This window comes from Dipodomys ordii, unplaced genomic scaffold (assembly GCF_000151885.1).
Source record: "Dipodomys ordii isolate 6190 unplaced genomic scaffold, Dord_2.0 Scaffold70, whole genome shotgun sequence".
In the NCBI taxonomy this organism is placed as follows: Eukaryota; Metazoa; Chordata; class Mammalia; order Rodentia; family Heteromyidae; genus Dipodomys; species Dipodomys ordii.
The window spans coordinates 10,077,627-10,089,730 of record NW_012267286.1 but is presented as its reverse complement, the minus strand read 5'-3'; the positions used below and the strand labels follow the sequence as shown (position 1 = coordinate 10,089,730).

Below are 12,104 nucleotides of genomic sequence, written 5' to 3'. Positions count from 1 at the left end.
AGGAGGAGGAGGAGGAGGAGGAAGAGGAGGAGGAGGAGGAGACAACGACGACGACGGAGGAGGAGAAAGAGCTCTAACAATCTTTTGATTGAAAGATTCCTCCAAATAGTGTGCTGAACAATTAAGCAGGAAGATAAGTTAGAAAATTGGCTCTGTTGTTTGGAGACAGATATTGAGGAATACAAGGGTAAAATGTCATGTAATCATTTGACTTACGATTCTTTATGAAGTGTTAATTCTAAGTAAAGGGTGTTTGCATGTTTTTGTATTGTTTTCTCCACTCTCCCATATAGCTGAAAATATTCATTAACAAAACTATCAGAGACTATTATTTTCACAGTTTAATAAGTAAACAAGTTTCATAAGGAAGGGTCTTGTTAGAAAGCAGGTTCTGAATCAAAAAGATCTAGGATGGAGCCCAAACTTCTGAATTTCCAGCTAGCTTTTAGGAGATGAGTAAATGCATAAGGGGGTAATAAGAAACACTTTACTAAAAACAAACCAAAACAGTCATGTAACCAAGATTCCAAGAAGAAGGAAATCAATTACCTAAAGAGACTTTGAAAATTAAGTTTGGTAGCCAATTTCTCATGGGAAAGAATAAGGCCACGAGAAGCCAGTGGTATCTTTGAAGCATTGGGGGAAAACAATTTTGAGCGGACCATTCAATGCTCAGTTACTACAAGTCATTTTCAAACATTCAGAAGATTAACTATATTCACTCATAAGTTTAAAGAGAACACAATATGAAATAGAGGAGAAAAAGATATAGGCAGCACAAGGTAAACATTGGGATGCTTCAAACCGAGCCAGAACACTGCTGTCAATCTCAGTTCTACAACTTAGTAGTTGTCTGACCTTGGGAAAACCACTTAACTTCTCTTTATTTGTAAATATGGAGATAATAGTGTCTACCTAGTCACGGCTCTTGTGAGGATTAAGGAAATTAATCATAGCTAAGATATTGCTGCTGGTTTTGAAACATACTGACTGTGGAAGTCAACTCTTCATGTTATTCTAATGAGTGCAACATTAAATGCTGAGATCTTTTCAGGATAGTTCAGTTCTGGAAGAAGTAATCACTGTGACAGATGTGTGTTACCAGATGGGAGCCTACATACATACATCATGAATACAGATTGCAAAGGAAACCTTAAAGCGATGTACACCAGAAATGCATCCCAAGGCACGGAGGAAGACCAGAACTGTCCCTTCACCTCCAGAGCTGACGAACTAGGATAAAAGGGAAGTGGGTGGTGAAAGTGTTGGTGCACTGATTTTAGGGAGTTTTTGCATTTTTTTCATTGCCTTTTTAAAATTTTTTATTTACATAGCTATAAAATCTCTCTTGTGTGCTTACATATATACTCCTACAAATAGTGTATGAAAAAGAGTCCACTTACTAAGATAAAATATAGCTGAAGAGGACTACATGGAGGAACTAGATTACATGAACATTGTACATTTAAGAACTATCAATGTTTGGCAAGAATACGGTGGATTTATTTTAAGATAGGATTTCACTATGTAGCCCATGGCTTTCCTGTCTCAGGCTCCAAAGTGCTGGAATTACAGGTGGATATCACAAGAATCAGTTGAATATGGTAGATTAGCAAACTGTCTCAGATACTCTTTTCTTTTCCTTTTCAGTACTGGGGTTTGAACTCAGAGCCTTGTCCTTACAAGGCTGATGCTCTATTAGTTGAGGCATTCCTCCAAACATGTTTTCTCTAGTTATTGAATTTTATTTTTATTTTTGTGCTAGTCCTAGGGCTTCAACTCAGGGCCTGGGCACTGTCCCTGAGCTTCTTTTGCTCAAGGCCAGTGCTCCACCACTTGATCAATGGCCTACTTCTGGCTTTTTGGTGGCTAATTACAAGTAAGAGTCTCACAGACTTTCCTGCCCCAGCTGGCTTTGAACCATGATCCTCAAATCCTGCCTTCTGGATACCTAGGCTTACAGGCATGAGCCACTGATGCCCAGTTTAAATTTCTATACTTTTTTTTTTTTTTTTTGTCAGTTGTGGGACTTGTCTAGGCCTGGGCGCTGTCCCTGAACTCTTCAGCTCAAGGCAAGCACTCTACCACTTGAGCCACAATGCCACTTCTGGTTTTCTGGTGGTTAATTGGAGATAAAAGTCTCACGAACTTTTCAGCCCTGGGCTGGCTTTGAACCATGACTCTCAGATCTCAGCCTCCTGAGTAGCTAGGATTACAGGCGTGAACCATCAGCGCCTGGCAAACTTCCATACTTTTAAACCAAGCATCCTGAATGGAGTATGTTCATGAAGGGCGAAGGAAAAAATTACCCTAATAGAAATCCCCATTTCCAAGGAAATTTCAAAATGAAGTGGGAAAAAATAGCAGCTGAACATGCCTCTGTGATGCATGGACCGAAAGACAACCTTAAACAAACTGTCTTCAAATTCTTCAAAACCTGAAAGATAGAAGGTCATACTTAGATACACTTACGAAGCCCAACAAGAGTGTTACTTAAGCAAACACCAACATTTAGTCTTTTTTGAGTAATTAACTTTATTATTATCATTAAACTTAATCTCATTTGGCATATTATCCTACAGAGATTGAAACTTACATAAAGCTCATTTTATGTTTCATCCTAAGTTCAATTACAATTTCATACTTCATAAAGTGCTGAAATAATATTAAAAGATTCATTTCTTTCCCATTAACAATCTCTATCTTCTCTAATTTATCTAATGCATAGTATAAAGTTAATAGTCTGTTGGGCTTTTTTTTAACCTACCAGTGAGCTTTTAGTGATGAACTATTTGATTAATTCAAAATTTTAAGTAGAAAATGGCATCAGGACAAAGAAAGATAGTAACTTAAAAATTGTACAACTAATTTGAAAAGGAAGAACTTTTCAATCTTCTCAGTGGTTCTGATTTTCCACAGGAGAATATAGACTATTATTTCTTACAATTATATATGCCCTCATGATAGTAGCTCCATTCAACCCAGACATTTGCTACATTTAGTTGAGTTGTATTATATTCATAAATATCTATTATTTTCATCCTCTCAAAACTCAAATACATTTATGATGCCTAAATCACAATATTAAAAATATTTTTAGATGCGATGTTTACCAGGGAGCAAAAATAATGGGAAACATAGTTCTATGGACAAAAAGTTATGAAACAAATATCATATTGACATTCTTAAGCTCCTTTAAGGAAAAAAAAAGAGTAAAAGTCTTTTACTGAGTGACCTCATGTTTTGATCATAGCAAAGTAAGTAGTTTCCCATGGAAAAGCCTCCCAAGTAAGATTGGTACTGTGGAAGGGACATCTATCTCCACACAAACAATTATAGATGATCACAGAAGTGTCACATCCGGGTGCTTTTTCTTTGCACATATACTAATGATTACTTGAAACAGAAGCTAAGTTGCCAGCATTTCTGCCAGGTGTTTCTTCTTTAGCTTACCTTTCTTTACAGATTACCTGTGGAACACGTATAACAGAATTCTACCTCTTTCTGACCAGCTCCTAATACTTTAAAGAACTTAATCAAACTAGAATGGGAAATCTACCTCTGGATCGAGTCCGAGCCCAGCTCTCATTAAGATAATGGTAAGGGCCGTGATTCGTAAAGTTGAAGACCACGTGGCTTGAACATGGACGTAGGTACTGATGTAAGGAATGTTCCTGATGAGAAAGCCAGCCAGTAACATCCCTAAAAGTGGAAAAGGGGAAAGAAAAAGAAGGAAGGGAGGGAGGGAGGAAAGAAAAGAAAAGAAAGAAGAATGGAGAGTGGATGGAAGGGAAGGAGGAAGAAAGGGAGGAGAGAGAGAGAGAGAGATTAATATTCCAGGACAAGGGCAAGTTACATACTAGTAGAGGCATCAGCATACATAATGGACAAAGATTAGAAACAATGCATGTAAATGCAATGCAAGTAATGAAATGGGACTTGAAGGGCCTGGGTAGGGGTAAGGAGAATGAGCTGGGAGGTGGGAGGGGGGTATGATCACAGAAAATTCCCCTTCCCCTTTGGCAGGATCCGAGTCCCCTCTGCATGAGAGGGTTCTAAGGAAGAAGTGATATTGTGGCCCTTTCTTTGTGCATCAGACAAAGATGACACTGGAGACAGATGCAAAAGCTGGAAACAGCCTCTAAGCCTCAGCAAACACAAAGTTTTTGAGAGGAAGGAGATCCAGTCCATGGCAAGGGTATTATGAGCATGCTAAGCACCCTTCCTAGCTTTCTTGTGAGCAGCTGGAGAATCATAGACCATTGGTGGTCAAGAAACAGTGTATGCCACAGGCCAGGTAGATGAGGCATCCATTATTGTACATGGAGGACACCCGTGCAGCTGACTCAAGCATCACCGGACAGTTTGGTGCCCTTATCATCCTCATCTCTGAACTTCCAATCATATTCTGCTAATTCCATCTACCCCAAAATGCTCTATTGTAAACTTTTCTTTTTCCTTAGAATACATTTTAAGTCAAGGAAAAAGCAAAATGTGTTAAATGACAAAGCCACACCAATCACAGATTGAGGATATTAAAATTCTTTTTTAGAATAGATTTGGTAAAAAAAAAGGGTGTTTACATAGGGTATAATCTGTAAAAGATATATAGACGTATACATATATATAGCTATAGATAAATACACATATAGGGGGTAACCATATGTACGAAGAAGCTCTATAGAATATATATATATACATTAAAATGGAGATATTTTGAATTATATCTAGTCCAAATGGAAAATGGTGGATCTTCAACAGCTCAGAACAGAGTGAGCTATGTACTTACCAAGAAGAGGGGGGAGTGGAGGAACTGTAGGTATTTTAATGAGTTGCAAAAGTTTGCCCCCAAGAAACGCACTACAAAAAATAACTAGCAGTGCAAATAAATTTCCACCAGGAAGTACTTCATGGCCTGAGAGTGTCCACAATATACCCCATATCAAAATGAATATAATTCCTGAAACAGAAAAGCAACCATAAATCTATAATCTATATAGGAGTAGACATATGTAAACAAGATGGATTCTATTTTATAAAAAATGCTAATAGCCAATCTTAAGTAGTTATATGTAGTAATAACTAATATTGCTTAATACTATGGTTGAAAAAATAGTTGTTTAACATATATCCCAAAGACCCTGTTAATTTTGAGGACCGTTTTTTTGTTGTTGGTGGTTGTGGGGTTTGAACTCTGGGCCTGGGCGCTGTCCCTCAGCCCTTCAGCTCAAGTCTAGTGCTCTACCACTTGAGCCACAGCACCACTTCTGGTTTTCTGAGTGGTTTATTGGAGATAAAAGTCTCACCGACTTTCCTGCCTGGGCTGGTTTTGAACCGCAGTCCTCAGATCTCAACATGCTGAGTATCTAGGATTACAGGTGTGAGCCACCAGCACCCGGCTTGAGGACAAATTTTTAACAAAGCATTTTTATTGAAACTCTGTATTTTTTTAAACTCTGTATGGATTCTTTAAGGTGGTAAGCATTTCTTATAATGTCTGACTTCTTTCTTTTCATTTTGTTCTTACTAGAGTTTGAATGTGCTTACTTGTCAGTCTACCACTCAAGCCACAATCCTACTCCAAGTCCTTTCTGCTTTAGTTATTTTTCAGAGAAAGTCTTGCATTTTTACTTTGGCCAGCCTGGATTTTGATCCTCCTATTATGCCTTCACTTAGCTAGAATGATAGCACACCCAACTAATGGGTTGAGATGAGGTCTTTGTAACTTTTTGCTCAGATTGGCTTTAAGCCATAATCCTCCCTAGTAGCTGGGATTACAAACTTGAGTCACCACACTAGGCTTGTTTTCTTCTAGAGTCTGCTGACATTTTTTTTTTTTTTTTGGGTCTGATTGTGGGGCCTGAACTCTGGGCCTGGGTGCTGTCCCTCTCTGCTGACATTTTTGAGAAATGAGAATCTACTCTGAGTTTTACTTAGGAATCTTCTTGCTTTCTGTGGATACTTTAACTGTCTTTCAAACAAAGAATAATTTGAACATAATTTCAAATACACCTAAGAACCACTATTTTTTTTTTACAGCAGGAAAACCTGTGGAAAGATACATTTTAGAAATCGAACATAAGAGTCAAAAGGGGAAGAATGGCGTAGACAGAAATCTCTGCACATGTAGTTTAGTCTACATAAGTATTGTCATCTAACACATTACTAATGAAAATGGCTCATCAGGGAATGTACTAATTAGATGAGGAAGTATTACAGCAAGGTGACAAACAGGTTGGCAATATATTTCCATGCTAAAGAAGAAAACAATACTTGTCAGATTGCACAAAGTTGTTAAAAATGATCTTTCAAGATCCAGAAAATTGGCCAAAGTTAGTTACCAAATTAAGAGGCATTTATTTATTCTTGGAAAACGTGCTTAAGGTTTAGTTATTTTAGGTAGTAACTCTACCACTTAAGCCATACCCCTGGTTCTGATTTTTGCTGGCTAACTCTCCAGTTAAATCTCTGGTTTTGTCTGTCTAGCCTGGCTCTGAACCTTGATCCTTAGATCTCGGTCTCCTGAGTAGCTAGGATTATGGGTGTGAGCCACCAGCATCTGGCTAGCTAGTTCTTTTAACTGTCTGATAATTCTGACCTCTCTAATGTATTTGGGTCCATTGGTGATGTTCACCTTCTCTCTTGGAACTCTTTTTACCTTTTCATATATCTTTAAATTAATATTTAAAGGAGTACAATACAAAATAGAAAGGAGTACAACATAGCACTGAAAAGTATGGTGTCAGGAAGCAATGAAGAATGTGGTAGTAAGAACTGGCTGGAGGAGTTTGTATTCTACAGCTTCCCAATTCCATCTTAAGGAGATGGGCATAACATGGTGTGGCCTATTTCACAATGAGTACACTCTCCTCCTCTCTGGAAGATCCAAGTTATAGAAGAGTGGGCCTTTCTTGGTCCATGACATGGCTCCTTCCTGAGGGTTTGACTCTCATGCTTGTCCACACAAAGTCTTAGCCCATTTGTTGGTTACAATTCAGACTTTCTCACTCTGCGCTGCTTCCCACAGAGATTTCTACGGCAAGTTACATTTCTGTGTCTCTCTGTCTGGGAAGTCCCTTAATGGGACTAGCAATTTTTAGTAGATAAATTCAGCTTTGTGATTATGTATAAAATGATGTCTGGATGAATAAGAAGATTTTAATTTTATTTGCTTCAAAGGAAAACAGCTACATACAAATATGCTGTTACTTTGATTGAAACTAGGTTAAAAGCCAGGCATTTGTGGCTCACGCATATAATCCTCGCTACTTAGGAGGCTGAGATCTGAGGTTCGAAGGCTGTTTGGGCAGAAGTCCTAGAGATTCCATTTCAAATTAATTAGCAAAAGCTGGAACTGGGGGTGTGGTTCAAGTGGTAGAATGCCAGCCTTGTGCAGAAAAGCTGAGTGAGAGGAGGAAAACTTGGGTTCAAGCCCTAGTTGCTCCCCCCATTCTCTCTCTCTCTTACACACAGAGGAATAATAGCCTCAAATCTAAACCTCTCACCCAAGAATATCCATTTTGCTAGGCAAGCTACCTCCCAAATGTGGTGAGATTAAACACGATGAGACTGGTTTCCACACGTGTCCGGTTGGGAGTTCAGAGTTCAGATTTCTTGTGTACGTCTGTGGGATTGGCAAGTTAACTGTCACTTGTACAGAAACGGCAGTGTGACCTCCTTTTTGCAGAATCTGCTCCTTTTGGGGCTTTCTTTAATTGTTGGATCCTATTTGTACATGGATGCACGGCACTTATTACAGGATGAAGCAGAGTGGGCTTCGGGGGTAGGGCCAAGTCCTAAGCACTGAGATACTAAGAGGAAGTGCAAAATGAACCTAGGATGTTTGTAGGTATATAAGTCCCTGAGAGAAAGGAGAAAAGAGAGAAGAAAATGTACCCCCAAATCTCTTTCTACAAATGGCTTTAAAACTGTAAAATCAAAAATGAAAGAAAACAGAGAAGTGAGTTGAAGACCTAACCTTGTGCTTTTTAACCATTTATTTTTATTAGCATATATTGATTGTACAAAGGGCTTTCATTGTGATGTCCGCAACATGCGTAGAATGCATTTTGATCCAATTTGCCCCATTTATGTGGCTCTTGCCAAACCTTCCCTCCCTCTCTCCTATCCTTGAAGCTGGAAGTTTTGATGCTTTTCGTTTAGAGCCATTGGTTTAGTTTCTGTAGTCCAACACGCTATATAACTGTTAGTGATCAATATATTTCTCTCCACAGAAGAAAGGCTCTGTTCCTAGCAAATGAACTACAGAATCTGTCCATTAAATAAGTAGGATCATGGAGGACATATGTCAGATCTATGTGCAGAAAGGATATTTACAACAGGGTCCAATAATTTACATGGGCAGATAAGGACTTGTTTAGGGCCTTTCAAACACTGATGTTAATTTTAAAAAGCAACCTTTACTAATGACAGATAAAGGAAAGAAATAATTTGTTTTTAACAGTTTAAAGTTAGCAAAGAATGGAATAATAAAAGATTACTATACTTTGTCATATTTTAGTCTAATATTTTAATCTAATAACATACTTTAATATCATATTCTAGTCTAATATATTTTAGTCTAATCATACAGAATATTGAGAAGAAAACAGCTTCATATTTTTCTTGTTTGCCAGTCCTGGCTTGAACTTAGGGCCTGGGTGCTGTTCCTGAGCTTCTTTTGCTCAAGGCTAGCACTGTACCACTTGAGCCACAGCACCACTTCTGGCTTTTTCTGCGTATGTGGTATTGAGGTCAAACACAGGGCTTCATGCATGCTAGGCAAGCACTCTACCACTAAGCCACATTCCCAGCCCATCACAAGTGTCTTATAACAATAAAACTTTTAGGAGGAACACAAGTTCTATACAACTTTTTACAAGGTTGCTGCTGTTTTGAAAATTTTGAGGCCTCGCTGGGCATCAGTGGCTCATGTCTGCAATCCTAGCTACTCAGGAGGTTGAGATCTGAGGATCATGGTTCAAAGCCAGCCCAGGCAGGAAAGTCCACGAGACTCTTATCTCCAATTAACCACCAGAAAATGGGGAGTGGTGCTGTGGCTCAAGTGGTAGAGTGCTCGCCTTGAGCTGAAGAGCTCAGGGACAGCACCCAGGCCTGGAGTTCAAGCCCTACAACCACCAACAACCATAGTAGATCTGTAAAAAAATGTATCATTAATGATGCTTCAAATCCTAATAATTTAACAAAAGAACACATGGAAAAGTTTAAATAGAAAATGTCTTAAGCAAAATTGGTTTGATGTTGAAAGACTTAACGGAGCGTTTTCTCTTTGTCCACAGCATTGATCACCTGCCGTTTACAGAGGTGGCTTTCTTGTCTTTTATTTTTTCACTATATGTATTTGTCATTCTAGTTCTTATTTCACATACCGTCTGTAATTATTTTATTCAATGGTCCTTGTGGAGGACAGGAAATGTATGTTCTCTTTTTCACCTGTGGGATCATTTCCTCTGTTTCTAACAGAACTGGTTCCTTAGCTTCTTCATGTGCACTACTCTTGGGATCTTGGAGGACCTGAAGTAAAACAAGGAAATTTTTAAAGAATGAGACCTCTCATTCAATTTTAGGACTTTCACAAACCACTGCATCTACAGTTGAATCAAGGTTAGTACAGACAACATGTGCAATACGTCTTTGGGTTCTATGTCAGCAGCATTCTGGGAAGGTCCTGGCAGTGTATTTTGTGTGGCTGCCATGATTTACCTGAATACTTGTAGGTTGTGTGGAAGGTTCTTCCTCCACATCTTCATCTTGTGATTTTGTGGTGCTCTTGCTAAGATCTGATTTTGCAGTGCTCATGTGAAGATTTGATTTTGTGGTGCTCACGCTAAGAGCTGATTTTGTGGTGCTCATGCTAGGATTTGCTTTTGTGGTGCTCATGCTAAGATTTAAAAGAAAAGAATAATTTGGAAAACAATATGACTATAAAATTCATATCAAAACAAACACAGTTAACTGGCATTAATTTTTAGAGATTTAAAAACACATATCACAGTGGTAGCAAAGTCAAACCTGATGTTTTTATAGTAAAAAAATATATAAAATTTATTCTTGAGATTTTTTTTTTTTTGCTTGTCACAGAATTTGAACTTAGGACCTCTTCCTTCCCTAGCTTCTTTGCTTGGCTGGTACTCCTATCACTTGAGCTATGCCTTCCACCTAGCATTTTGGAGAGTCTCTTAGAATTTTCTGCCTGGGCTGGCTTTCAAATGAGATTGTATAGATCTTGGCTTCCTGAATAGCAAGGATGCTACTGTCTTCTGGCTCTCTGTTACTCAATTTAAAAAACCATTACATATAGAAATTTCACACTTTGTACTAGTTCAAGATGATGGGCTCAGTTTTTAAAAGCATATATAAAAATTAGTTCTTTGGTTTGAGATAATATCCAGGATTATTTTTTTTATCCTAACTCATAATCCTAAATGATACTCCAAGGAAATTTAAAATGGAACAGAAAGCAATATTTGTTTGGAAAGTTTGATTAAATAAGTAGAGTGAAGTTTCTTTCGTGTGGAATTCCATTTTCATTCAACTGGAATTTTAAAAAGGGTTGTAAAACAGACTATCTTACTATTTTGTCCTTAGAAAGATACCTTACCAATAGCTAAACCAGTAGCCTCGTAGTCATTAATTCCAACAGGGAGGATGGGTAAATTGCCTAATTACATCAAGTTCTTGAAGAGATACATTTAAAGTTAAAACCATCTTTAAAAGTTTGAGGTAAAGGGCTGGGAAGGTAGCTCAGTGGTAGAGTGCTTGCCTCATATGCATAGGCCCTGTGTTCTATTCCTCAGTACCATATAAACAGAAAAAGCCAGAAATGGCACTGTGACTCAAGTGGGAGAGCACCAGCCTTGAGCTAGCGGAGGGACAGCGCCCAGGCATAGAGTACAGCCCTATGGCTGGCCCCCCCCCCCAAAAAAAATGTTTGAGTTAAGCTGGATCCCAGTGGCTCATACTTACAACCCTAGCTACTTAGCAGGCTGAGATCTGAGGATCACAGTTCGAAGCCAGTCCAGGCAGGAAAGTCCATGAGACTCTTATCTCCAATTAACCAGAAAACAAAACAAAACAAAAACAGAAGTGGTTCAAATGGTTGAATGCTTAGCCTTGTGTGAAAAAACTTAGGGATAGCACTCAGACCCCAAGTTCAAGTGGTTAAAAAAATGATGACAATGATATTATGGGATGATCTGGATCTCATTGGAAGTGTGGCTTTAAATCAAGAGAGTTGGGCTGAGAATGTGGCTTAGTGATAGAGTGTTTGCCTAACATGTATGAAGCTCAGGGTTCAATTCCTCAGTAACAGATAAACAGAAAAAAGCCAGAAGTTGTGTTGTGTCTCAAGTGGTAGAGTGCTAGCCTTGAGCAAAAGCTCAGGGATAGTGCCCAGGCCTTGAGTTCAAGCCCCAGGACTGGCAAAAAAAAAAGAGAAAATAATCAGGAGAGTGCTAACCAGGCAGATGGACTAGGAGCAACACCAAAAATCCTTGCAAGTAGAGACCAAGAAATCAAACTGCATTATTTCAAGATCTATAGGTATGTAATAATAAACTAGGATTTAGAATAGAGGCAAGCAGACTCTAATAACTGTTTTGTTTTCAAACAGTCAACTTCTTTCATAGAAAGGCATCTTGCCAACACATCTATTCAATTGTTTGAGAAAAAGTTCTGATGTCAACAAAAGCTTACCTACATAAGAAGTAATTGTGGTAATCTAGGTGTCTAAGGGCTGCAGTGACTGGCTCTTCTTAGTGCCTTTGTTAGATGTCGGACACCTGGCATGACAGAATGAAGGCAGACTTTGAAATCAGGAATATACTAGTTGTATGATCTTAAATAAATGACAGTTGCTCATCATCCTTAAATGGGAATAGCAGTATCTACTCATCTCTTCTTTAGTCCACACTCACAGCTAAGAAAAGCAGAGTCAAATCTGAGAGGAAAGAGAGCCAGCTAGGAGCTTACTGGAAAAATTGCAGCATTTTTTTATACTGGCAAAAATGACTTCAGACACACTTATATCCCAGTATATTAATTAATGACCACATCCTCTTTTTTCTGTATTTTATGATTTTTAA

At 38.4% G+C, this 12,104-nt stretch overlaps 1 protein-coding gene across 1 annotated transcript in view; it reads right to left on the bottom strand.

The window, feature by feature from the left end:
* The window catches only part of Slc9b1 (solute carrier family 9, subfamily B (NHA1, cation proton antiporter 1), member 1), a 26,159-nt gene extending 16,340 nt beyond the window's left edge, over positions 1-9,819 (bottom strand). Inside the window, exons 1-5 of the mRNA XM_013023748.1 lie at positions 9,724-9,819; positions 9,390-9,534; positions 4,790-4,960; positions 3,560-3,702; positions 2,310-2,437 (exon numbers count right to left, since the gene is read on the bottom strand). Of these exons, the coding sequence (XP_012879202.1) occupies positions 2,310-2,437; positions 3,560-3,702; positions 4,790-4,960; positions 9,390-9,534; positions 9,724-9,819 (683 nt within the window). The remainder of the gene's footprint in view (positions 1-2,309; positions 2,438-3,559; positions 3,703-4,789; positions 4,961-9,389; positions 9,535-9,723) is intronic.
* Between the last annotated feature and the right edge of the window lie 2,285 nt (positions 9,820-12,104).